The sequence below is a fragment of the Colletotrichum acutatum genome (assembly GCF_030867785.1).
Source record: "Colletotrichum acutatum strain CBS 112980 chromosome Unknown BDZ83scaffold_30, whole genome shotgun sequence".
Taxonomy (NCBI): Eukaryota; Fungi; Ascomycota; class Sordariomycetes; order Glomerellales; family Glomerellaceae; genus Colletotrichum; species Colletotrichum acutatum.
The window spans coordinates 243,014-268,505 of NW_026849024.1; the positions used below are offsets into that span (position 1 = coordinate 243,014).

The window sequence follows — 25,492 nt, forward strand, 5'->3', positions numbered from 1 at the left end:
AACTTCTTCCCTTTTCAAACGTTGGAAAACGAACTTGCGGAGGATGCAATGTGGACCGCACGGAACGGAATTCAAGGTCTCATTAGCCCGTGTGAAATCCGCCGGGACGGAGGGCGGCAGATCGTGTTGTTTTACGTATTGTGGTTCTGTGGATATTCCCGGTCCGATTCGGGGGTTTAGGTTATCCCGGCGGGGGCGGAGTAGGAGTATGAAGAGGGGGAGGAGGGGGAGCAGGAGGGAGAGGTCTTGTCATGTCCTGGAAGGCGGAGGCAACGACGACGAAGTCAGACTTTGGCTTGGAGGTTTGCTTAGATTTCCCTTGACTTCCAGGATGATGGCGGGCGAGTGGAGACGAGGCGAGGGGGGCAAGAGGAAGAGGGGATCGTTAAGTATCCGGGGTGCAGTTCCGGCGAGCACCCTACCTCAGTACCCTTTCTATAGGACGTCGGAAGTTTGGGGTGATTTGTTATTTCTGCCGCGTGCGTATGGGAGGGGGATCACGAATCATGGGGGGAGGGGGGGGGTTGGAGAATATCAGATGGTAGTAGTATGATGATACCCTTGGAGAAAGCGGGTGGCGAGGTTTGTGTTGCGTGTAAGTGGCTGGGTTCACGTGAGGCTAGGGGATGTGACGGACAAGACATATTGACGCGTAGGCAGTGATATCGTCATTATGCTTATTGGGATTCGTCTTTCGATATTGTCTATTCTGTTCTTTGCGGAGTTGTTGAAGTGGAAAGCTGACCAGCAGACATGCATCGATGCAGAGTCGTGTAAGCGAATGCGAAGAAGAGCTCCTCGCGGCCCGATGATGGATGATGAATGATGGAAAAGGTTGGCCGTATTTCCCATTGGTTGGAGCCTCGATGTCCATGTGGTCCCTTTTTGCGTGGCATCCGTGGCGTCCGTCATCACGGGAAGTGTGCATTCTGCCTAGAGGGGGAGATCTACGGGATGGGTAGAATTTAGACCTTTTGGGGGTCGTGATGTATTTCCGCCGTTTAATCACCCCACATCTTAGCTGCTGTTCTGATGCCACGGAAGACTGCCACCCGAATGAGAACTGCAGAGTTGCTGCTGCTGCTCTGCCACAATTTCCCAGGTATCGCACTCCGTATATGCCGCTTCTCCCGAGCGGTGCAGCATTCGCTTCGAAAGAACCGGGCGGTGCATTATCAAATGTTTTGGAAATAAGGGGGGAACGGACGTGTGCTGCCAGCAAGACGGACGGGACGCATGGGTTCATGGTAGGCCGTTAAACAAGCGGTAAAGAGGTTTGCGTCACGAATGCTATCTTTAGCGTGGGAGAATGGTAAGTTGGAAGACAGACGAGTTGAATGGAAGGGTTCTTGATTTTGAGCCTCACCTCACCTACACGGACAGCGGAAACGGAAACGGGGCCTGCCGTCGAATGGTAAAGGCTAAAAGGTGGCGGTGCTGCTTGCTTGTGTGTTTCTTGCACTTGATGTTTCCCGTTTTCTTGTATTGTCCCTTTTTGGTTGTTTTAACCGCCTCTTTTGGTGGTCGTTGAGAGGTTTGGTCGGGCCTGTGCTTCTTTCTGTTGAAGAACAGTCAGAACAGCCCGATGTTTGGGTCAAGAACGCAACAGCAACGACTTGGGCTGAAGTTGGACGTTTATGGGGCAAGGTTAAGTTATGGTTCTTTTTGACAAATCAGTTTGAATTTGGCTTTTTTCGGGTCGTCGAGACGGGACGTCTCTTAATGCTGTACTCAGTACTATGCCCAATTCTAAAACCATCTTACAGAGGATGGTCCAGGGCTCTGCTTGTTCGAATAGGTGAGGGGCCAAACCAAAAGCAAGAGAGTGAGGCTCTCGAAAAAAGAGGCTATCGTTTACCTTGTTTGGGTAAAAGCCCCCCGTATTCCTGCAAGCCGTACTCGTCCTGGAGCTGAAGGCGAAAATGTAGAAAAGGAAGACGAAGCAGAAAGAGAAGAGCACTGTCCACGCGATTGAAACAGGCATGCTATGCGACTTGGCCCTGCGTCCCCCTTCCAATCGAAGGGACCATCCGAAACGATCAAGTCGGACTTTTCTGACTGAGCCAATCGCCTTTGCCTCGCACGGCCAAGCTTGGCGTGGTATCGGCATGGGACTGGACCGAGTCGCTGGAATCGCAATAACATTGTGTCCTTTGCTTTTTCTCTCTCTCACTCTCTTTGGTCCGGGATTCGGGGTCGAGGAGAGGACGGGTAGTGGTTCCAAGGTGAGCCAAATGTCACACCGGGAAAGGGTAACTCAGTACATCGTATTGAGAGAGAGAATTCAAGACAAAGGCAAAGAAGCGCCACGACTGTGCAAACGGAACAAGTCTGAGAGACTAGACAGTGCTCCCAAGGGTTTCCCTAGGTGGCAATATCCCGCCGGATTCTCCAAACACGATAGAAGAAGAAAAGAACAGCAGCGAACGAAGAAGGGTGGGATCGGGCAAACAAATCATCCCAGAAGCCCGTTGGACTGGGACGACGGCCAGGGACCCCCCTCAAATCCCGTCCCGGACTTTTAGTTCCCTTTCTAAACTTCTTCCAGATAGCTGGACAAGCTGAGCTGGGCCATTTCGGTTTCGAAGACACGACGCAACCAATCCACGGCGAGCTAGGACGAGAATGGCATTCAATTCGAGCCTGGTGTCTCCATCAAAATGTAGTGTACTCATCATCCATAGAACCCCCCCATTACCATCCCCCTTACCATCCCACCTTTTTCCAACAACCACCAGTCGCGGATCATGTGCCGATTCGTCGAAAGTGGTGCTGCTGCCTTTTTTTGCGGATGAACTTCTGAATCCCGTGCGTACTGCAGAGAAACATATCCGTAGGTAGACAAACAGAGTAAGACGGAGTCGGAATCTTGAAATGGCATCCCGTATACACCGCGAATCGCCTACGGATACCAAGACGGATGAAGAAGAAACAAGAAAAAAAGGCAACGAAATACGTACAACTAGGTCCCTTGTCGAGCAATCGAACCGAGCTCTCTCTCTAGCTCTCTCTCCACTGAGCTGCAGGAAAAGCCAAGAAACCCGCTAGGGGCTCTTTTGGAGGGGGGCAGAGCAGCTTGCAACCAACGGCAGACCGGCTCATTGTCATCACTCCAGCTCCGTTCCCCAGCATTCCATCTCGTTTGCTTTCTTTACTTTAGTAGGGGAACGTCCTCCTCCACTACCCTTGCTCACTCCAACGACCTCGGATGCCACGTGCTTTCAGCTTGTAGTTACTTCATCGACTTTCATCAGAGATAACATCTCAGATCTTCTTTCTCAGATTCACTACCCCAGAGTTGACAACAATACGGTTACTCTTCACATCTTTTCAGTTGAAATAAACCCAGATTACAACAAAAGCCGGGTTCGTCGTTTGAAGAACTTCATTCACCCCTTCTCCCAACCCCCTCCCCGGCATCCCGTCGTGTCTCGTCTCATCCCAACTCCGTTCTCCATCGTCTCGCCCATCTGTGGTCTCCGACAGCCAAAACTCACCACCCCACGGCCCCTTGTCTGAAGGGACAACCCAAGAACGGACTTTTGGAGGAACCAAGTGCCTACCTTACCTTACGAACTGAACAGTTGGAACAGCTCTGTAAATAAGGGACTTCCCAAAGAAGAAGCGGTACGTGCGTGGGCCCTCTCTCTCTCGTGTGTGTGTTTCTCTCTTTGTCTCTCTTTTTTGCGGCTTGCCTGGGTGTGCATGTGCTGGCGATGCTTTGGTTCCATGTCTGCAACCCCGTACGCATGAAACCGATCGACCCGGCTCTCATTCCACGCGGGATCTACCTCGCCTTGCCTGCCCTCTTCTACCTACCACACGCCACCACCACCACCACCTCTTTCCTCTTCTAATTGAGAGCTTAAACTTCGATAAACAGCTTTGATCCTTTGTTGCTCTTTTTTTTCTATTTTATCATTTACCTTACATAACCTTACCCTTACCCGGGAACTTAAACGCCCAGGCTGGCCTCTTCGTTTGCTTGTCGTTGGAAAATAGTGCTGGCGACTTACGCAAATTTCCCAGGTTAACAAAGACACAGCACCAACGAATCCGTCTCCTGCGCGCTTTTCGACATTGAGGTCTTTTCACGAGAGGTATAGACGCTGTTTTTGACAGATCTCGCTTTGCCCAACTCGAATCTCGGACAGCTCGCCTCTTTGTCGCAACGTAGACGTTGGAGTCGTCTTCGTCATCAAAGAGAACTAGCTACGCAGGCATCACTTCCCAAGGGAAAACGAGACTCGAAGAGCAACCGCAACAATGAGCGTCCCCTGGCGCGGAGTGTCCGTCAGTTCGGCAGCAATCGCCGTACTATTGGCCCTGCGACAGCCAGTATTCTCGAGATGTCACCTTCTAGTCGCCTTCGTGGGTGCTTTTGCCCTACAGATGCTGGCATGGGGCATCTTTGTCGTCTTCTTGTTCCCCCAGTACTTCTCGTCTCTGCGCTCGATTCCAGGGCCAAAAGGTGATCATTGGTTGATGGGACAGTACCCGAGGATCATGCGCGAGCCGACTGGCGTGCCCATGATTGAGTGGTGAGTAGAATACCGGAGACGAAGGAAGCTGTCTTGGCATATGACGGGCGAGAGACTAAATGTGTGCGCCACGCAGGATCAACACCATCCCTCACGAAGGCATCATTCGCTACCGCGGCTTGTTCAACCAGGAGCGCCTCCTGATCACGTCGCCCAAGGCCCTCGCCGAGGTGCTCGTTACCCACAACTACGACTTCAAAAAGCCCGGCGCCGTCCGCTCATCCATCGGCCGCATCCTCGGCATCGGCGTGTTGCTGGCCGAGGGCGACGACCACAAGGTCCAGCGCAAGAACCTCATGCCAGCCTTCGCCTTCCGCCACGTAAAGGACCTGTATCCGCTCTTCTGGAGCAAGGCGTGCGAGGGCGTCCAGGCCATCACCGACGCCGTCCACGCCGAGGCCGCAAAGAGCGCCACCGAAGGGCTCACCGACCCGGAGAAGGCCGCCCTGGGCCCCAACACTGCCGTCCTGGAGATTGGCAACTGGGCGTCGCGCACCACGCTCGACATCATCGGCATGGCCGGCATGGGCCGAGACTTTGGCGCCATCCGCGACCCGGCGAACCCCCTGAACCAGACCTACCAGCACGTCTTCAAGCCGAGCCGTCAGGCCCAGGTCCTCGCGGTCCTCGGTCTCCTCCTCCCGGGTAACCTCGTTCACCACCTTCCCCTGCAGCGCAACGGCGACATCGCAAAGGCGGCCAACACCATCCGCGCCACCTGTCGCGAGCTCATCCGCGAGAAGAAGGAGAAGTTGGAGCGCAAGCAGCTCACCGACATTGACATCCTCTCGGTGGCGCTCGAGTCCGGCTGCTTCACCGAGGACAACCTGGTCGACCAGATGATGACCTTCCTCGCCGCGGGCCACGAGACGACGGCCTCGGCCATGATGTGGGCCATCTACTGCCTCTGCCTCAACCCCGAGGTCCAGTCCCGCCTCCGCCTCGAGATCCGCGAGCGCCTCCCGACACCGGGCACCCCGGGCGACATCACGGCCCTCGACATCGACCACATGCCCTACCTCAACGCCGTCTGCAACGAGGTCCTGCGCTACTACTCCCCGGTGCCCATGACCCTCCGCGAAGCCGCCGTCGACACCGTCATCGATGGCAATAAGGTACCCAAGGGCACGCGCATCATGCTCTGCCCGTGGGCCACCAACAAGGACACTTCGCTCTGGGGCGCCGACGCGGGCCGCTTCAACCCGGACAGGTGGCTTCCCTCGCGCGACGGCGGCGACGCGGAGAGCAAGAAGACGGCCAACAGCGGCGGTGCGACGAGCAACTACGCCTTCATGACGTTCCTCCACGGGCCGCGGAGCTGTATCGGGCAAGGGTTCGCAAAGGCCGAGTTTGCGTGTATCCTCGCCTCGTGGATCGGGCGGTTCGAGTTCAGCCTCAAAAATAAGGAGGAGTACGATGAGAAGAATATGACTATTAAGGGCGGCGTCACGGCGCGTCCGTCAAAGGGGCTGCACGTATACGTCAAGGTCGTGGATGGCTGGTAAGGTGTGTGCGTGAGTGTGTACGTGTGTGTGGAGCGTAGGATGTATCCTTTGTGTTGTAATTAATGATATGAGCATGACTGGCTGGCTGGCTTGACTGAACTGGGCTGGGTTCCTGGTATGTGTGAAAACACACAAATGACGTATATAATGGGAAAAGGGGGCACGCTGAGCGCGCAGACGAGCGAGGTCTGTCCCAGCAGAGTGTTCTGAATAGCATTGGTGCCTGGGAAACCATAGAAGAATATGGCGTTGAATCCAGTAACACATATCCGTTTTGAAGCATCAGAGGTCGCCAAGGTTTTTTTTTAATCAAGACAAGAGAGGCCTCCGTCCAGCAAAGGACCAAGTCCTCCCGTAAACGACTAATTGACGTCTAGGAAACCATGGTGATGCCAAACCTTCCATCCCCTTTCGAAGCAATTCGTCTACACCGCCGGGTTACATATAAGGTACAGTAGGTAGGTGGCGCGTCTAGACCAAAGTAAACAAACCTGAGTTGCTCCTCGTGACTCAGGCAAGTACGACCGCCTTCCCACACATTACCCGCGAGAAGGCTCTATACCCCCTCTAAACTCCATTCCCGTCACCAGCCAGCAGGCGCCCGTCTAGGTCGACGGGTCAGGTCAAACTGGCTGGGTGGTGGAGTGGTTCAAGGTCGACAATCAAATTACGCCCACAGCCTACTGGACGACAGGTTATCCGAGTTCGAGTCCCAGCATGAGCACCAAGAGATGTAGCCCCCAGTTCAGCAACGGGGGAGGGGGTGGGGGGTGAACTCTTTTTTGGCTCTCAGTCTCTTTAGTGTCAGTGTCCACGAGTCTGATGGAAACGGGAGGAGAGAATGCGCCCAGTATACCTTCTTCAGCACCCCCTCGTCAGCTTGCCTTGAGCGCAATCGCTCAACCGCAACTACGAAGCATTTGATAGCCGTACTTAAATAGGTCCGGCTCGGATCTAGGGTCAGGAATGATCTCTTCACGCTTCAAGGACTCTTGCGATTCCTTTAGCAAACACCCAATAGCCTATTTTCCTGGCTTCTTTGCGGTAGTTGCTTTACGCCCTAGTGACTCTCGGAATTTCTTCAACATCTCCACACTAGGTACAGATCGTACTCGGTGCTTCTCCTCGTATATTCTATACATGCTATACGCCCAACCTAGAACACCAGGCAACAGGGCAAAGACTCGGCCTTAATTTTGAGTTCCTCTCTAGAGTACGAGTCATCTTTTCCCATACGAGATGGGACTCGGCAAACACACTCTCTCGTGTGCACAGTCGGATGGGAATTCCGCTGTGTCTTCGAACAGGTGTGTGTCTGAAGAGATCATGGTGGCAACGCTGGTTAGTTAAGGCCATCAACCTCCATTGGCGAAAAGAAATGACCCTGATGTATGTATCCCACGAACCTTTCAGAGAAGCTAGCTGAGGCAGAGCTAGTTTCTGCTATCTGAACTCATGCGATGCCAAAGTACACCACCTTACCCACCTGGGACACTTTGGAATAGAAGAGGATTATAGAATGGGCCACCTGCCTCACGGGACAGGAATGAAAAGAAAGAGCTTCGATGAGGGTCGGAGGCGGTGACGGAGGGCGGCAAGTCGACTAAGGTCAAGACAAATTATTGGATGAAGCCCCGGAACCCCGGGTCAAACTACGCCTCGCGTCTAGCTTATCATCCAGGAGAGATACATCCTTCCCTATTGAAGTCATTGTTGAGTTCGAGTAAGCTGTTCATACGTCTGTAATCGTGTGAGTATGCTGCAGACGTCCTGCAAGACTTGAAGACCCCAGGCTTTAGTTTAGTAGAGTTGACGCAAGGAACAACAGACAAGCAGTAGGATGTAAGGTCACACAGTAACAGGGTATACTCGAAACTTTGCTAGACTTTGTGGTTTAACCATCGTGTAAATTGCTTTTGATCTGCTTGACCAAGCTTACGAAAGCTAGGGGTATAACTATGAATGTACGAGAAAAGAAAAGGGAGGTTATATGCTTTCGCTGTGGAGCAGTATTCACACAGAACAGGGACCCCTAGACTCTCTTGCCTTGCTTCAGCAGATCGCCAACCTTGGGCGGCAACACCAAGGCACTCCTATCGTTCCGCCTGTAAAAGTCCACGACTGCCAGCGCCGTCTTCTCTGGAAGATCCTCTTGGATGAAGTGCCCGGCCTCTGGGAACACTTGTAATGCGTACTTGCCTGTATTAGAGCTTCAGTCAGTATGGTGCAGGGAAAGAGAGCGGCAGTGAACGTACCCTGCATCTGGCCAATCGTCAACTCCGTGTCTAACCTGTCCGTACCCGCCAGCAGAAGCAGTTTCCCACCTCTCGCCTCGAGGAACTTCTTACTCAAGCCGACGAACCAGCCTTCCCAAAACGGTTGCGTCGCCGCCAGATCCGTTCGCCATCTCCACGGCCTCGTCGGGTCGATGGAGTCGTCGTACACCAAGAGCGCTGGCACCGACGTCCGCGCCGACACGGAGTTGCGGACGGTTCGTGAGCGGATATGCCAGTCTATACCGGACTGTAAACTGGCGAAGCCGGTGGGCCGCGTTGAGAGGTATGTGAGCATGCTCTGCAGAGCGTCCATTGCCGAGCCCTCCACCACATCCAGAACCCCGTACCCGAGCAGAGCGTTGCCCAGCTTCCCCGACTTGGCTAGATCCGTGACGACGGCGCCGCCCAGCGAGTGTCCGATGAGTATGACGGGAGGAAGCTCAGGCCAAGACATCTGGGCCTTTGTCAGCTGGATGGCGCTGAAAAGATCTTCCGTCAGGACGTCGAGCTTGAGGTCGAGCTCGGTGCCATCCGTGATGACCGTCGAGCCGTGGCCGCGAGCATCCGGAGAAAGAATGCCGGCCGAAGGAAGGCGTTTCCTGATCTCGGACGAGAGAGCCGCGAACGAGAGGCCAGAGGAGCCGGCACCGTGGTGCATGACGAAGAGGGGCCCCTTTCCCACAGGGGAATTGAGGTAGGCGTGGTACGTCACGGTGGCAGAAACATCGTCTTCGACCTTGGGCTTCAGAAACAGTTCTCGCTCAAAGTAGGTTGTCCACGGGATTTGCTCCAGAGTGCGGCCCCTCGAAACACTAGAAGCGAGAATTAGCGTCCCCGTGCAATCGTCAATGTGCTTTCCTTCCTCAGACCTTAAGGCAATGGAGGGAGAGGGGAAGAACAACAAAAGGCAAAAGAGAAAGTACGCTACCCTTGCGGTCGAGCAAAGAGGTTCTGGCTCGGAGACGGGATGATGGTGCCGGTAGAAGAAGCGGACGAGGCGGACGAGGCCGAGGAGGAGTCTCCGTCGTCCATGTGCTCCGGCAACTCGGGGAGCTGATCGGTCTCGGGTTCCTCGTCGAGGTCGTTGAGGGGCTCCGGCAGAGGATGCATGGGGTCGAGTTTCCTCTTGGCCCAAGCTCTTTGCAACTCACTCATGTTGGGCGGGCCTTGGATCTGTCAAAAGCTTCTGCCCAAAAAACAGATGGATGGTGTTTCTTCCCCTTCCCTCTTCCCTGTGCCTTCTGTAGTGAGGCAAGAGCAACTTTTGGCGCAGCTTCCGTTTGTGTGTGTGTGTGTGTGTGTGTGTGTGCTGCAGGCGTCGCCGACCAGCCGGGATGCCAAGCCGATGGTTGCAGACGCAGGAAAGATCGAGGAGGGAAGAGATCAGATACGATCAGAGCCGTGTAACTGAAATGACCGCAAGATGAGGCCGGCCACACAGGGCGGAAGAAACGAATGCAGAGCAAGGCTGGAGCCGCCAACTTTGGGCCAATTTGGATGCTGTGAGACCAATCTTGGAAGTTTGAGTTGCCGTCGTAGGGATGACGTTCAGTGGGGTGATGAGGGGCAGCCCTTTTCACTCGCACTGTGTCCCGTGCGTGTTTTGCGTGTGGTCTACAGTGCCTAGAGGCAATCTCTCGCACACGCCAGTTTAATGGAGGCAACTGGACTCCAAAAACCTCGCTGAAAGAAGAAGTGGCCCCGTCCCTGCCATGTGTGTTCCTTCCTTAGCGACAAGACAAAGGCGAGCTTTTCTGAACAGCTTCTTTGTCCAGATACCTTGAGCTTCTTACCCCTTTGGGAAGACTGTTGTACCTGAACTTAATACAATAAACATACTTCAAGAGCCAATGGTCTGGTATCATCTACATCCTCAATATCTCGACTCCAACATCACTCGTGACTCATCACTCAACAGTCGTCACACACTTAATACTATTAATTTGCGTTCCATTTATAGGTATATACTTATCCGAGGCCCATTCCTCCGCTATGCAAACCCTCCGCCTTTTGAACCCCAAAGAAGAAGATTACCTTGCGGTCATAAAACGTGTATATCCCCACAGGGGACATAGAGCCTGGTTGGTTGTGTATGTGGTTGACAACGACTGCATAAAAGGGTTCCTCCTCTCCCTCTCCCTCTTCCCCTTTACGATAAAAAGGTAAAAAAAAGAAAGAGAAACACACATAGAGGCAGCCGTCGATATCATAACCATTGGTGTTTGCAGAGGGTGTAAAACGTTTGTTGTGTATATCCGTAGATATATTTGAGTGAAAAAAATGTGAGAGACGGACAAAGGACGAGCAGACCCAAGGAAATAAGTGTTTTTGAAAATATAAAATAAGAAATAAGGAAAGGAAAAAGTAAATAGGATATAAGTGGCTCCCTTTCTGGAATCTCTGTGAACAGCTAAGAGAGATCCATATGTCATACATTCCACACTTCTATGTTCATTGTCATTCCAACAGGTACACACACCAGTCAAGGCGTCTCCCTCCCGATTCTTTCAGTTTTTCTTTCAGTGATACACACCCCGGTAACCGCCACCACCATAGCCGCCGTGGGGGTTGTGGTTGAAGTCGCCGCCCACGTTGGGCAGTGTTGGCGCCCTGTCGGCGATGGGTGCCGCGCCAAGGACGAGGTTCTCGCGGCTTTGGTCGTGGTGGGCGTTGCCGTAAGGCGTGCTAGGCGCCAGAGGGCGGTAGGGGGCGTTGCCCGCGGCACCCATGTAGTGGTCGGGAGACTCTGGGCGATGGTCCTTCTTCTCGGGGACGCTCGACATGGAGAAGGTGGTACCGGCCTCGGGATCCTTGCGGTCCATGAGGAGAGAGTTGCGGGCGTCTAGAGGAGTGAGGGTGTCCATGTCGCGCTGCATCTTCTCTGTAAAGGGGGTCAGTAAGGTGATACTCAAAAAGCGTGGAAGTAGACTTACCCATCTCCTTTCTGCGCTTGCGGTGGGGGTTCTCCTTGCAGCAGGCGTTGATCGCGTTCCACATGATCAGAAGAGCGAGCACACCAGTCAAAGCGGACTGGACGGCAATCAAGACGACACCGGTGACGGTCTGGGTGGTCTGCGCAATGCCAAACTCCTCAACAAAGACAAGGATGCAGGCAACGGAGAGGACGCGGACGACCTGGATGGTGATGTTGATGACATTGCCGGACTTGCGCTCAAAGGGACGGCTCCACAGCAAAAGGCAAAGCATGAGACCCTCAACGACGAGCTGGGCAGAGGTCTGGGCCATGCCGTGGCCATCACCAGCGGCAAGAATGCAACCCTTGGCGAACAGGTAGACGATGACGGGGACGAAGATCCACCAGTAGTCCTTCTTGTAGGACTCGTAGAAGAGACTGTACTTCATCCAGTTGTTCTTGTCATCGTAGAGACCGCTGACATCGCCCTCGGCCTGCTTCAGCTTGCGAGCAGTGCTCCAAATCTTGTAAGAGAAGAAGGCAAGAATGCCGGTAAAGATGCCAAGACTGACACCGGCAAGAACCTTGGCAGCCCATGAATCACCGTTGGTAAACTGGAAGATGCAGTACAAGACCCAGATACCATAGAGCAACATAATGAGCGAGGTGATGGCACGGGCAATGGATCCCCAGTAGTGCTCACGGAATCCGGCGAGGCCCTTGGGGAAGTTACCGAAAAGGGCCCAGAACTCAAGGATGACCTTGACGAGGAGAATTCCGACAATGATAGCGGCAATGACGATGGCGACGATGAGGAGAACGGTCATGAAGGTGTTGGACTTGGGGACACTGAGAGTGTTGACAAAGGCAGTGATACCCTGGACCTTCTGCTTGATAGTGGTGACCGGGTCGTCAGAGTCGCCGCTAGTGGTTCCGTTGACGCTGGTCTCAATCTCTCTGAGGACAAGAGCGTGGAACGTCTCGACGGCACGCTTGGTCTTGAAGAGGGCGCTGCCACCGTCGACGGTAGAACCGTCAGCGAGAATGAGAGTGCTGTTCTTGAGGATCTCGACGCTGTCCTTGCTCAGATCACCGCCGGTCGCACCACGGAAGTTGTCAATGGCGACCTGCATGTCGGTCCAGGGAATGATGCCACAAGAGAAACCAAAGTTCTTGACGAAGCTGCTGTAAACAGGAGGGTAGCTGACGGAAAGCATGCCGTTCATGGCCATGCCCTGGAACCATCCGAAAACCTCGGTGAAACTGGGGCTGATGGTACCAGCACCTCCAGTACCGCTACCACTGAGAGCGGCGCTGCCTCCAGCGAAAGCAGAGCTGACTGCAGACACGCCGGTGGCGACAAGAGCGAGACCGGCCACACCGGCGGCAATGTAGGAGACGGCAGCGACGCTGGCTGTCTTACCGTTGGTGACCTGGGACGTGATACAGGCGACCTCTTCGTTGGTGTCGAGAGTCTTGAGCTGAAGTTTGGCCTGAGCGGCAATATCGGGGACTGCGAAGGCGATATCCGGGACCATGCTGGCATACTCATCAGGAATCTTCTGAGTGCCACGGGCAGAGAAGCTGCCGGCGGGGACTGAGATTGGTTAGCATTTCCGTACTTGAAACATCAATTCATCCACGGCCGGCACATACCAGGGCAGAGCTGCTCGACAAAGGTTCCTGCTTCGCATGGGTTGAACGTGTTGGAGTAGATGGCAGTGCCATAGGCGCTGACATCCAAGATGGCTGTGACGTTCTGGACCTTGGAGCTCGTTCCTGCTACATCGAAGGTGACGGTCTTGTTGTCGTTGTTGTACTGAATATCAATCTTCTGGACAGTAATAGCGGTATCGTTACCGCAGGTTGTGAAGCTGCTTGTCTTAAGGACTGAGTCGGCGAGGGTGCTTGAGGCAAATGCGGTGGCCAAGGCCAAAAGCCGCTTCGGGCCCCAGTTGGGCGCAGTTCGCGTCATTTTGTTTTGTTGTCAAAAAAAACAGTTGTGGTAGAAAATTCGTTGTTCGTCGTTCTGTCGGGAATCGAAAATATTCCCCAAAGCCGTGTGATAGTGGGTATATCCAAGTCTATACTTTTTGAGCCTCTTCGTGCTTCTTTCTCCTGTACTCCCAGCGATTGATGCCGTCCCTTTCCCTGCTGTAACAGATTGATACGCTTTGATAACGAGTTTGGTGGTGAGAGAGATAGGGGGGTTCCGTGTTCGTCGGGGACCGGGTTGTGAGTTTTCTTTGGTGAATCGATTGATACTATTCGAGTCGTCGTCGTCGCGTCGGGAGGGTATATATTGCGAGAGTCGTGGACCAAAGGAAACAAGCAACTGGATTGTACTAGTGAAGTCGAAGGATTGTGAAATGGTAAGAGGCTAACAAGAAGCAAGCACAGCTTTCTACAGAATGGCACGAGAGAGATGAAATAAAAGAGGCCGAGGATCAACCTGGAAAGAAGGGGAATATGGGCTGGCCGCGAGGTGCCTTTGCAAAGCCCGAAGGGTGTTGATGGGATGAGCCCGTATGAGGCCTCTTGTACGCCGAAAGAGATAGATCGGCGGAAGCAGGTTGAAAACCTATGATGGTGAGGTGGGCGTCGGAGGTTATGATAGATCGAGAGAGTGAGCAGTGTATTGGAGTGAGAGAGAGAGTTTCTTCAACAGCCAGAGAGGCGAAGAGAGAGAGAGAGACAGTGGCTGAAAAAAGAGGCTAAAGTCCACGGGCGGGTATATGAAACGAGCGAAAGGTGACGATGCTGAGAATGCACGCCGGTCAGGAGGTGGTGGTGGAGTGTGAGGAGGGAGGGAGGGAGCAGAGACAAGACGCAGAGAGAGACAGAGGAGGAAAAGGAACGACACGAACGAGCGAGAAGGGGAAGCGATTGGCGATCGATGGTTGGCGGGAGATGGGGCCCCAAGCCTGGAAGCGACCTCAGCGTCGTCTGTTCTCGTCCACGGGCCCCCATGCAAAGAGGGACAAGGACCCTGGGATGGCGTGCGGATTGGTGTGGATGGGGCAACGCACACACACCATACGAAGACGAACAACGGTACGAACAATCTGGACGGTCTCCGAGCCTCTCGCGCTCTCCCTCTTGCCTTGCTGCTAGACGGATTTTGTCCACAGAACCACAGCTGCTAGCACCGTCTCTGATCCGTCTTCTCCTCCCTCCTCCCACTGGGACGAGACAGGACGGGGAGAGGAACCATCTGTGGGAGGTCGTGTTCAATATCCTGGTCGCCTCCACCGGGCGCAGGTTCGATTGGAACCTCGTCCCTGACATGATCCTTGCCCCATCCAGGCACATCCAAAGGCTCCAGAGTCCAAAGGAACGTCAACCAGCCGGAAGGCCGTCAACCCTGGTCAAGAGCGTCTCTGCCCTTGCGCTGGTTCAAATGTCCAGTAATAGCCCAAGGATTGGGTCGACCCACGCAGCGGCGCTGACGAACTGGGTCCCTCGTTGGGCCCTCTCTGGAGCCCAGCGCAGCCAAACCAGCCCATCATCTCCTCCCGTTCCTGATTTCCTCAGCGTGGTCTGGGGGAAGGTAGCATGAGCATACCATGGCGCCAGACTGGCGGCGGCACTGGCTTTAGCATACCATGGTGCGGCTTGCTTGTCGCCGACTCTATCTCTCTTGGCCGTTCGACGGCGCGAGGCGTATTAGCGGCGGTGGCGGGCGGCTACTGCGAGGAAGAGGGGGCGGGTAGTGAATACGATGACCGGTAGATGGTAAATATCAGCTTACTGTGGCAGGAAGGCTGCAAAGACACATTAGTTTTTTTTTTTTCTTTACGAAAGTCTTCTATCAAAAAAGCAGTACGTACCAGCCAGGCCTTGATGCAAAGTGAAAACAGACGGCGGCGCAAGGTCTTGCAAGTTGCGAGCAAAACCAGATGGGGAAAAAGTCAAACTAAGGCAGCACCTGCACACCCCCATCTGAGCCCCCCGCTGGCATCTGTCTAGGCCAGCCGCGGTGTCGTGTGGTCGAACAGTCCAGACTGGCTCCGTCGTGGTCGAAGTCCTTGCTGGTGTGAGGAAACAAGAGATTGAGGGTCCGGGATTGGAGCAAGGAACAATTTGCCTGGAAGTGAGCGACGGCGATACGTACCGACAAGCGACCTTCCTCGAGCCTCGATCATCAGCTTGAAGGTACTTCTTCCAAGGTACAGGTTGCTTGGGTTTCTTAGGTACCGCCTTACATAAGACACTTTACTTTCCACAAGCAATCACGCAGAGATGGAACCTGCCTGACGTTCCCGCCCCCGATCAAATTACCGTTGGACCGGGCCACGGCGGGCAGCAAGGAAGGTAATTGATACCCAGCTTCCAATCTGCATTCAGCTTACGGAGTACATGCATAGTAGGTGGTATGGATACAGATACAGATAGCCTATCGTACGGAGCATTAAACGGCAGTAAGGCACGGTTGGCCTGCTGTATGTATAAACCGTCATAAGGATTCAATTCATCCAAGTTGCTATTCGAACACACACACTTCGCACGCCGTGACGCCATGCCGTGGATAAACACCTGTACACCAAGTTAACCTTACATAAAGATACACGGCTCGCCCATTCTTTCTTGTGGAGTCTGAAACAATGCCTCGAGGAGGAGCAGGTCTCGGCAATTCCGCTCTACAATCAGAGACACTGAGGGACACCAGTGACCAACGGTGAATCATGAACATTCTCGAGTAATCCAACCTCCTCCGCCGTTTTCCCGTACGTTGTCTTTGTCCTGTTGCCCGGTGACTAAGGTTCAGCAGTCGTCAGCGACCACGCGTGACGCCGAGTCCAGTGCCTCCTTGGCCTGGCAGATACGCGAGCGAAGAAAACTCTAGACTCAGGGGCAAAAAACAGAGCTAGTGCCGAGTCAAAGTCAGTAAAACGGTACCTTTTTTATGTACATACGTGTACGGTGATGGACAGGCACAACTCAACTCTGCATCCCACCCGTCCCAGCCCGCAACAACCGCACTCCGTCCGCGCGCCCCTGTATTGGCGTCAGGGGTCCCCGTCAAGGGGCTTAGCCAGAATGGGACTGGTGGATCGACATGGGGACTGGTCGGGACGCCGGACGGCCTCGACTACCAGAACGGGGGGGGGCTTCACTCATCTTTTTTTCTGCCAGGTGGTGAGCCATAGGAGCCATTGGCTATCGCTGTTCTAAAAGCTACGCGGCAAAAGCAGAGAAGGAAGAGAAAGACACAGAGAGAGAGGAAGTAGGTGTGGCAGGGAAGCCCGAACCAAATCATTCCCTGCACCCCCGGTCCTGTCTGAAACTGCGCCATCACGGAGAAGGAGGAGCAACCTCGTCTTTCGCCAATGACATTGTCTTATCTATCATCAATTATCCAGCTCTCAGCTGGAAATCTGGGACTCTGAGAAGCGGGTGGGAAAATTCTTGATTGTGGCCGATTCATGAGTTCACTGGAGTCTATCCAAGTTTTTTGCACACCGTCATTGTAGAAACAAAACAGAGAAAAAGACTCAAACACCATGATACCAATCGGTGGTTTTGATTCCGTCTTTTCTCCAGTGATCCAGCCCCCATTCGTCTTGGGAAAGCAGATGAACATGATCAAAAGCCCAGGCGCTACGGGAAATTCTTGCCGCTGCCACGTTGATCAATTCAGGTCGGTCAATCTCGTCACAAGCCTGTCGAGAACCACAGTAACCACAGTTTGTCAACGGGCATAAACCGACTTTGGTCACTAATTGTGATGAGGCCACTCTATATCCAGGTTGGTCGGCACATGAAAAAGAGAACAATCAGTTGATGGACACGGTTCGATTCAATCGGGATTGCGTTCGCCGTTGATACCCTGCTAAGATTAAGAACCTGGATTACCGTGTAAAAATAACCGTTTGTCTTCCAACCCCAATCTCACACACCCCTCCTCATCTCCATGCTTCCGCCATCTCATCCTCACCTCAATGTCGGAATGTCCCCACGTCACAATCCAAGCCGCGTCGCTTATCCATCATCGCTACCACGTTCATATCGCGATGCTGTGTAGGGATAAGGATCGCTACGTCTGCATTATCATGTACAACAGGTCAATATCCCATCATCTCAGGTCCATTCACCCCAAACCTTGAGAGCAAAAATAAGAAGAAGATTCTGTGTACTCCATACAGAGGAATAGGGCACGGTAGTTACAATACCCGCAGGCACAGCCGCTGCATTGTACCTTACCTCAGTATGTGCGGCTGTGGAGTACCTGTGCGTTCTGACGGCTGTTAACTTGCGCAGTCACGCAGTCACGCAACTAAGATGTGAAGTGAGGCAGGGCAATCCTGATCTTTCACACACGAGTTGAACCTAAAAAGATGATGACTTCGGATCACCCACTTCTTCCCATCCCATCTCCCGCGTCCGCTTCCCCCACCCACCTTTCCGCAGTCTACTCACCTGCCATAGGAATGTACGTATGGAGTACGGATACGCAGTAAAAACTACGAATACCTTATGTTAGCAATGGCCTGTGTTGCCTATGCCCCCGGGAGGCCTGCTAAGCCACATTCCAACCCCCTCAAAGCTTGCTTGCCCATTGTCCAACATACCATCTCTAGGCTTTGCCCTACCCATACTCAACACTGGCACCGACCATTGCTTGTCCTCCTCTGGTCCTGCAGCCTACGGATACTCGCAGCCTACGACAGCCTGAGCCAAGTGACGAATTTAGCCCCTCCATCCGTCCACCGGCTCCTGTCCGTCCGTCTCTGCAAAAGAAAGTCCGGGCAACAGACGAACGCGCAGTCCGGTGCCGTGCCGTGCATATGCCACCTCACTCCTCCCAAGCCGGACATACCACGCCGTCTCGTCTCATCTTCTCTTATCCATAGGTTATGTGCAGATGTGCAGACACCTCAGTGCTCTGCTCTGCAGACCTCTACCAAGCTAGAGTATGCTGAGCTCAGCTCATATCAGCTCAGCTCTGGCCCGAGCCTCGGACGGTAAAGCAAACGCAACACAAACGATTTGTGCCTCAGAACCCCCGCGCCAAAACTGCCTAGACGGACGCACCGCCCCCTTGGGCCTTGGTTGTCAATCTTTTCATCCGATATTGACGACATGTCACGTCTGCAGACCCCTTTCTTAGCATCTGTACGGAAACGCAAAACCCCCCAAAACCTTGGTCTTTTTCAAGGGCAACCTTCTTTCTTTCGTCAAAAGGTTGCATCCAGTTCTCACGCCGTCGTCAAACAAAGCATGTTTCTTTCTTTTCTCCTCCAATGGTTTCTTTAACAATATGACCTCGAGTTTCTCTACAAACGTCGCCGAAACTCGTCAAAGCCCCTGATTTACCTTGGTTTACCCCCTCCTCCCATTCGTCTCTGTCTCACGGCTTTCCTTCCCGACGGTGGCACCGTGTGATTGGAAACACTCTCCACTAGGACTTTTGAGGGGAAGGAAGAGGGGTCGGTCATGAAGCCCAGCAGCGCCTTTCAAAACCTGTCCAGAAAAAGTAAAAGTGACTTCATCGCCAACGTCCCAGACTTTGGCTTCAACTACCGTGATGTCTTTCCCAAACTTCCCAACGCCCCGGGATACCCAACAGGTCTCGGGCTTTAAGCGCCTTCTGTCGTCCCACCAGACTGGTCTCGCCGGAAGAAACCTAGGTAGGCCTGCAGGACGGCTTCCCCGAACCCCGACCTCTCTCTCTCTCTCCGTCATCATTGTCAAGCATCATCTATCGCTTGCTTTCCCCAATGCCATCCGTACGGACGTTCATGCTACACTCTCACTATCCCGCACTCCGTAGATGGCCCCTCATGAACTGTCCCTCGCTTCTGGGCCCTGTACCATGCCCGCGGTATCTATCTTGCCTTCCACACGATCGGCGACGATGACGACGGGAATAATAGTACCTCTCAGCCATAGCCTCTTGTCCATACAGATGGATGGATACTCCGTAGGCACTCAAGCGATAAGATCTAAATCCTGGAAAATTGATCACCGCTCTAGCTCAGAAATCGCGCCCCGAGAGACAAGCAATGCAGTTAATGACTCTGGCAGGTTTTCTCTCAACGAGAGGCACCCTTGGTTTCTCGAAGCACAAGTCCGAATAGCACGTTTTACGTTCTTCTTCTTATTCTCTAAGCTTCATTCCGCTGCTCTTTCCAGACTCTCCCACCTACCAAAGTAATATATATACATACAGTATAGACACCATCAACACCGTCTCCCTCCCACGGCTTGGACATAGGCTCACCCTCACATCTTGAATCCCCTCTCTTCCGGACGGCCCCCGACCAACCACAGCCCAGAACCCGTGATGGAAATAGATTAATAAAAGCAAGCAAGACTGTCACCAGTATTTCCCAGCTACCCGGCCCGCTGCCCTTTTCCCGGCTTTTTCCCTACAGTGTGCCCATGCCTTATGCAAAACGGTAATAAAATATTAAAGGGTATCCCGTACGCCGACAATCAGGTACCAGATCCAGAATAACCTCCGCCCGTCCCAGGTCCCGGTCGGAACCCGTTGAGATCAAGGAAACCTTTCATGATTTATCCCCCTTCCATCAGAGCATAAACCGTGAAAAGAAAGCATCGTCGCACTTTCCCACTCATCACCCAGACTTCACCCGTTCGCTCCGCCCCGGCATTCCACCACCCCGACCATCATATTCCAACCACAGTACTCGGTATGCGTACGGATACACTGACTATCCATACACAAAAATCGCAACCGTGACTCCGCGGAGGCTCGTCCCCCCCCCCTTCCCGGCCCGCGGCCCGGGGTAAGTATTACCGCTATTGCGCCTCGTATGAAGCGGGTCTCCCTCCCCTCCTTAGATGTACAGCGACCTCCCTTATCCCCGAGACTGCGACGCTTTTGCCTTGGAAACTGTGGAACCGCGAAGCAGAGCAGGCGCAACAGCGCAATGTTGGTAATTTAGGGGTGGCGGCTTCAATATCCCAGGAACTTGAAAAGGCTTGTTCCTCGATAAAGTCGGATAGGTAAGCTCCGCCTAGGGGGGGTTCAACCGTTCGACCTGGCAAGACATGAACACGCTGATCCCACGGGAGTCCAGAGCACCCGTACTCCGTAGATATTTCTTGACTGTGGCTCTCCGTATCGCTCGTGTACCGCTCATTGGAAATCTCTGGAACATTTGACTGGACCCAGGATGCTAAAAATGCTTCTCTTGTGGAGACCAAAAATTGCTAGGTTGGAACTTGGCACACTGAAATGGTATGTCGCGTCCGTGTTCACGCGCGCTATTGAGTGGGTTTAGATGGAATTGGGTACGGATATCAGACGCCTCTCCATCTTTAGTGGTGGCACTAGAAGCATATGGTCTCGTGTCAATAAAGCTCGGTTGATGGCACTCTGCTGGTTGGCAAATGTCTCATCGAGGTCTGAGTACGATGTAAAACATAAATTGTTCAGATATATAAAAAACACTCGCTCCCACTGACTTGTTACTCAACGATCGCGGTCTTTCTCTTGCGTGACATCGCTAGGCACCATAGGGCATGGCATTATTCAGCTTAGACTATTCCGTGACTCCGTTGACCGTCTATATTTCTTCTTGATCCTCCAACCTAAGCGCCACCGTTCCTCCGACACTGGTATAGGCCGTAACATTGATACAACGTCAAGCGAGGGCCGGTTCCGGCGTTCGCATCCATACAGCTGAAGAAATAACTCGGCTCAATTGCTATGAAAAAGGGTATCTAAATACGCGATAAGGTTGAAGCGAATATTTCATGGCCTCGGCAAAGGCACACAGATATTGCATGATCTACTGTGGTGGGTAGAAACCTTGACCACCTTGGAGAGGAGAGTGTGAATAGGGTGAGATGGACCCCTGAGAATTGTACTGGTTCTCGTCGATGTTGCTCTGACCCATGAGTCCATCATAGGCCATACCTACACCCATCTGCCCAGGTTGGTGTAGTCCTAGGGCGTTGTGGTCAAGTGCAGGAAAGGGCTCAGTATCTTGCGCCAGCGACATGTATTGTTGCTGGCCTCCCATATATGACGCGGTAGGTATGGCCACGTTGTTTGTGTTCTGATATTGATGGTTGAATCCCTGGGTTGCTCGATTGACAGGCTGCACGCCCATCAAGTTCTGAGCCATCGGCTGACCATTGTTGGGATACTGGGAAGAATACATGTAGTCTGGGAACTGCGAGTTACCCGCGACCCCTGAGAACCCAAGGCTGTTCACGTTCTGGTATAAACCATTGTTGTTCGCCATCATGGCGTGAGGTTGATATGACGACTGGTTCCCATAGTTGTGAAGAGAGTGCTCACTCTTGACGACTGACTCATCCAGGGGAGTTGGCGCATTGAAAGGAGCTCGGGGCGGGGGGTCTTGCACGGGACTGATGATGGTGTCTGGCTCCAGCTCCTTGGCAGCGACCAGATGTAGGATAGGCAGACTGAGATGCTCCATATGCTTCGCCAAATGGACTGTCAACTTCTTCCATGTGGGGAACTGCTTGCCACAGAAACGGCAAGGCTCCTCCTGTGGCCTCTTCGTTGTTTCATGACGGCACTGTTCTACTTTTTGCCACGTGGGATCGACGCCACCAGCCCGTTTGATGGCGGCTTTAGTCTTGTTCTTCGGTTCGACAAACTTGTGCTCGCGCACGAGATGCTGCAAGAAATTGTCCCGGCGGTAGCATGTGTGCCGACAGTCCTCAACGTCGCATGTCCACCACTCTAGATGCCGATGGCCCTCATTCTCATGACGTACCCAGTCGGCTTTACGCTTGAAGATCTTAGGGTCACGGCATCTGTCCCAAGTGCAAGTGAAAGGCTGTACATCCTCGTGGACATGCTTCGTCCAGTCAGAGGGCTTCTTGGGCTTCTTCAGCGTGAAGCAGAGCTGGCATTCGAACTCCGCGGGGAGGGATTGCGTAGGCGGCATAGGTATATCCTGTGGGAAGCTATCCTTGGTAATAGCACCCTCCACAGGGGTTGAGTCTCCGTCCCCAGAGTCAGCGCCCGTTGATAGAGGGTCGATGTCTCGTGAATCGCCCTTCTGGTCGAGCAGGACTGGCCGACCACCGCGAGCCAAACAGAACGATCCGCACGTGCAGGCTTGGCCAATTCCAAGATGCTTCACCTTGGCACTGAGGAGGCTCTTGTAGCGAACAACCTGCTGATGGGCGATCCGATCAACGAGATAGTTATTGTTGGTTGCCAGATCCGGATTCAGGCGGAGAACATGCGTTTGGAAGCCTGCGAAGTTCGCCGAGACATCCTGGATCAACTTGCTCGATTCGGCATTCATGTCACCATCCTCGTAAAGGTCGTCCTCGTCGTCGTCATCCTCATCTAGGTCAACATTTGTCGAGTTACTCTTGGCAAGGACAGCCACAGGCGGGCCGCCTGTTTTTCTCCACATGCCAACAAGGTTTGAGTGTGTGTCGTTTCCGCTAGCTTTTGGTAGATCCGACTTGCTCCTTGGCCGACGAAGCGTGTTTTTGACTTGTAGACTGCTGAATGGACTCTTTGGTGATGTGATGGGCGTGCCGCCAATTGAACCGTTCCGTGCGTGTGTTGTGCCAATTGAAGCTACACTGCTTCCCATGGTGACGAGAGCGGTGTTGATACTAGGCGTGGGTGTCTTCTTGGACCCCCAGCTGCCAGTTCGTGCAGTAGGCAGAAGATGAGGCAAACTCTCACGCTTCTCCATAGGGGGCGCAGCCTCCGACTTGGGAATGTTTTCGCCGTTGGTGCTCCTAGACCGCTTAAGCAGATGGCTGGCACTCGGCCGACGGACGAGGCCGCGCAAATCCTTGAGGATGCTTGGCCTACGACCTCCCTCGCCTCTGCTGATGGAAAGCTTCTTCAATAAGTTTCCACTGGTGACATTCTCGGTGTCCATGTCGATAACGCTAGGCAGACTGCGTCTTCGTGTGCCCCACGTAGCCGCTTTGGAAATGATGGATTCGTTATCCATACACATTCTGTTGAATCGAGCAATTGCAGCTTGCGAAGATTCCGGCTGGTATCGGTCTGTGTCTGGGCCACTGATAGGGTGTACAACGGGCGAGTCACCCCAGACACGGTTCGAGTTCATGATATGGAAGTCCGTAGCCGTCATCTCGCCGCCGCGAGCTGTGAAATAAGTTTGTCCAGGTTGGTGGCGGTTTTCAGTCTGGTTGCCAAGATGGATGCCGTCTTCACCGGCCATGGCATCGGGGCTAGCATGCAATCTGGTCTCTGGCTGAGAAGAGGCTGCGGCTGGGTCGTTGTTCAAGCTACGAGACAGCCATTGATCAACTTCCTGATTCTTTTCCTCGATCTCACGGCGAGTCATAATGTCGTTTACGCTGGCAACTTCAGTAGAGGGTCTATTCGTCGGATCCAAACCACGGCGGCTGAACGATGAGCGTCGAGGGGTTGTCGTATCAGCAACTGGTCCTTGGGTAGAGATCAAGTCACCAGCGGAGCTGAGCCCGGCATGTGTCGTGGTCGAGTTTTCGTCATCTGGTGTAAATGTGCGCTCAATTGACTGCACCGGTTCGGTAGCATCTTTACCCCACATGGAGACAGTCACTCGAGGACTCTGAGCAGCCATCATGGGAGGAGACGGCACTGCACTGTCCTCACTGGAACGACCACTACCACTGAGATCTGGTGTCAATTGAGATGTGGACTGTGCGGCGAAAGTGGAAATCTGAGGAGGTTGGAATGGCCTTTGTAGCTCCTGAGGTGAGATGGATAGAGGGAGTCGCTCAGGCACAGACTTGGCAATCGTTCTCATATCGCTGCGCGGTGAAGTCGTGTGTAGTGAGGCCGTTTGCTCAGGGGTGAATGGATAGGTATTAGCGTCCAGGTTCTTGCTTCTCGCCTGAGAAATTGTGGCCTGGCCGAAGCTGTCGGTTCTGTGTTCCGGGTCCAGGAAAGAGGGCGTACCCGCTTCAGTATTGCTAAAGTCGACGCCAAAGAAAGGGTCGAGTCCATCATCCATATCGCTGAAGTCGCTCGAATGATATTGGCTGTAGTTAGAGATGGACTCTGCTGGAGTATCGTTATAGTTGGGTGAGACGGAGCTGCTCTGCAACTGAGACGAAGGCGAGAGATGATTCGGGTCAAATGAAGTTGCAGTCAGTCGTCGTTGACCACTACTTGGTGGGGAGGGGTTGTGGGTATCGCTAGTTTGTCCATCATGGAAGGTCGCGGGAGGTACAGCGTATGTCGAAGCCATGGCCACGACACGACGCGAGTGTATGTGGGAGATTGTAGGAGAAGCTAATCGTGATATATAGGCCGGCTTGATGTTGACGTACGATAGATCAGGCGAGACGGAGCCAAAGCCGAAGACGGGACTACTCTTTGAGAGTTATTAGAAGACAGGCGTTGTCATGTTCCGACTTGATTGAGTTGATTGAATTGGAAGCGATCAAGTGAGCAGGCTGAAGACGGGGTTAGGCGACAGATGCAACAGGGCTCCAGGAAGCAGTCTTGCACCAGTTTGTGGATTGAGGCAAAAGGCACCAGACTGTGTTGACAAGGCGATGCGATACCACAGAGCAGTTGAATGTGGAGGAGAAAAGCAGTCGCCAGCGAGCAAGGGGAAAGCCACAAGAAGAAGGTGTGGTCGTGGAGGGCGGCGGCGTTTGCGCGGCCGAGACGTGTTGGTCGTTCCTTTCGTCCAGCGCTTATGCTTTTCGCTGATTGTGTATTCGTACAGGCGCCGTAGGGAACAACTGGGTCAAGCAACAAGAAATAGATCAAGCTTGTCTAGGTATGCGAGCGTTAAGGCGCTGAGGTGATTTCGAAAGCAAAAGAGTTGTTTGCGGCGTTTCGCGGTGAGGCTGAATTGAGGTCGGTGGCAGAGAAGTATAGCCAAGATGGAAAGAGTGACAGTGGAACGGCGGAGGAACGGGGGGGTGCGAAGCGGGATATGCGATAGAGTATCCGCGGGTCTTGTGTAAAGAAGCTCGGGAATCAGGGGTATGCGAGGGGGTGTACAAGACTCGATGAGATCATGCAGAGACAGCAGAACGAGGCGGAAGAGAGCCTAGGACCAGCGCATGGGTTGAATGTGGCAGAGTCGCGAGCCAGACGGGAGGCAGAGAAGGGGAGAAAAGAGTTGGTGAGACTTGTGAGAGAGAGGGAGAGGGAGAGATGATCTTGGGATGACGAGGGGAGGGATGGTTGGATAGGCGTAAGGTACGAGTACCCAGCGGGCTAACCTTGGAGAAGCAAGAGACGGTTGGGGGTGGGGATGCGATTGTGACAAGACAAGCGCGAGACAGGACGGAATTCAATCTCGA

The 25,492-nt window shown here is 53.5% G+C and overlaps 6 protein-coding genes across 6 annotated transcripts; 2 read left to right on the forward strand and 4 right to left on the reverse strand.

Moving 5' to 3' along the window:
- Positions 1 to 487: 487 nt before the first annotated feature.
- Positions 488 to 1,650, reverse strand: BDZ83DRAFT_252671 (uncharacterized protein). Its single transcript, XM_060501938.1, has 2 exons — positions 1,367 to 1,650; positions 488 to 1,294 (listed from the first exon to the last, which is right to left on the reverse strand). Exon 2 carries the CDS (start codon positions 1,244 to 1,246, stop codon positions 620 to 622), a length of 627 nt encoding a protein of 208 aa, XP_060366785.1. The 5' UTR covers positions 1,247 to 1,294; positions 1,367 to 1,650; the 3' UTR covers positions 488 to 619.
- A 2,616-nt stretch (positions 1,651 to 4,266) lies between these two features.
- On the forward strand, positions 4,267 to 6,046 carry BDZ83DRAFT_718304 (cytochrome P450; the record flags this gene model as incomplete). Its single annotated transcript, XM_060512052.1, has 2 exons — positions 4,267 to 4,541; positions 4,618 to 6,046. The coding sequence occupies 2 exons, from the start codon at positions 4,267 to 4,269 to the stop codon at positions 6,044 to 6,046; spliced, it is 1,704 nt and encodes a 567-aa protein (XP_060366786.1).
- Positions 6,047 to 7,924: 1,878 nt separating this feature from the next.
- BDZ83DRAFT_615313 (protein phosphatase methylesterase 1) lies at positions 7,925 to 9,835 on the reverse strand. The gene is made up of 3 exons (XM_060507888.1): positions 9,251 to 9,835; positions 8,302 to 9,134; positions 7,925 to 8,245 (listed from the first exon to the last, which is right to left on the reverse strand). Exons 1-3 carry the CDS (start codon positions 9,475 to 9,477, stop codon positions 8,079 to 8,081), a joined length of 1,227 nt encoding a protein of 408 aa, XP_060366787.1. The 5' UTR covers positions 9,478 to 9,835; the 3' UTR covers positions 7,925 to 8,078.
- Positions 9,836 to 10,882: 1,047 nt separating this feature from the next.
- Positions 10,883 to 13,671, reverse strand: BDZ83DRAFT_252723 (uncharacterized protein). Its single transcript, XM_060501939.1, has 2 exons — positions 12,893 to 13,671; positions 10,883 to 12,833 (listed from the first exon to the last, which is right to left on the reverse strand). The coding sequence occupies exons 1-2, from the start codon at positions 13,209 to 13,211 to the stop codon at positions 11,008 to 11,010; spliced, it is 2,145 nt and encodes a 714-aa protein (XP_060366788.1). The 5' UTR covers positions 13,212 to 13,671; the 3' UTR covers positions 10,883 to 11,007.
- A 3,961-nt stretch (positions 13,672 to 17,632) lies between these two features.
- On the forward strand, positions 17,633 to 18,382 carry BDZ83DRAFT_252812 (uncharacterized protein). Its single transcript, XM_060501940.1, has 2 exons — positions 17,633 to 17,715; positions 17,818 to 18,382. Coding segments are annotated over exons 1-2 (390 nt in total). The 5' UTR covers positions 17,633 to 17,713; the 3' UTR covers positions 18,206 to 18,382.
- A 2,615-nt stretch (positions 18,383 to 20,997) lies between these two features.
- Positions 20,998 to 24,420, reverse strand: BDZ83DRAFT_574010 (C2H2 finger domain-containing protein; the record flags this gene model as incomplete). The annotated part of the gene is made up of 1 exon (XM_060504671.1): positions 20,998 to 24,420. One exon carries the CDS (start codon positions 24,418 to 24,420, stop codon positions 20,998 to 21,000), a length of 3,423 nt encoding a protein of 1,140 aa, XP_060366790.1.
- Positions 24,421 to 25,492: the final 1,072 nt, after the last annotated feature.

Excerpts from the sequence above, each read along its gene's own strand:
- BDZ83DRAFT_252671 (XM_060501938.1), bottom strand. The coding sequence starts at position 1,246 with ATGAACCCATGCGTCCCGTCCGTCTTGCTGGCAGCACACGTCCGTTCC.
- BDZ83DRAFT_615313 (XM_060507888.1), bottom strand. The coding sequence starts at position 9,477 with ATGAGTGAGTTGCAAAGAGCTTGGGCCAAGAGGAAACTCGACCCCATG. Across the intron at positions 9,135-9,250 it reads CTCTTTGCTCGACCGCAAGG|TGTTTCGAGGGGCCGCACTC; the intron begins GTAGCGTACTTT and ends TCTCGCTTCTAG. Across the intron at positions 8,246-8,301 it reads GACGATTGGCCAGATGCAGG|GCAAGTACGCATTACAAGTG; the intron begins GTACGTTCACTG and ends GCTCTAATACAG.
- BDZ83DRAFT_252723 (XM_060501939.1), bottom strand. The coding sequence starts at position 13,211 with ATGACGCGAACTGCGCCCAACTGGGGCCCGAAGCGGCTTTTGGCCTTG. Across the intron at positions 12,834-12,892 it reads TGTCGAGCAGCTCTGCCCTG|TCCCCGCCGGCAGCTTCTCT; the intron begins GTATGTGCCGGC and ends AACCAATCTCAG.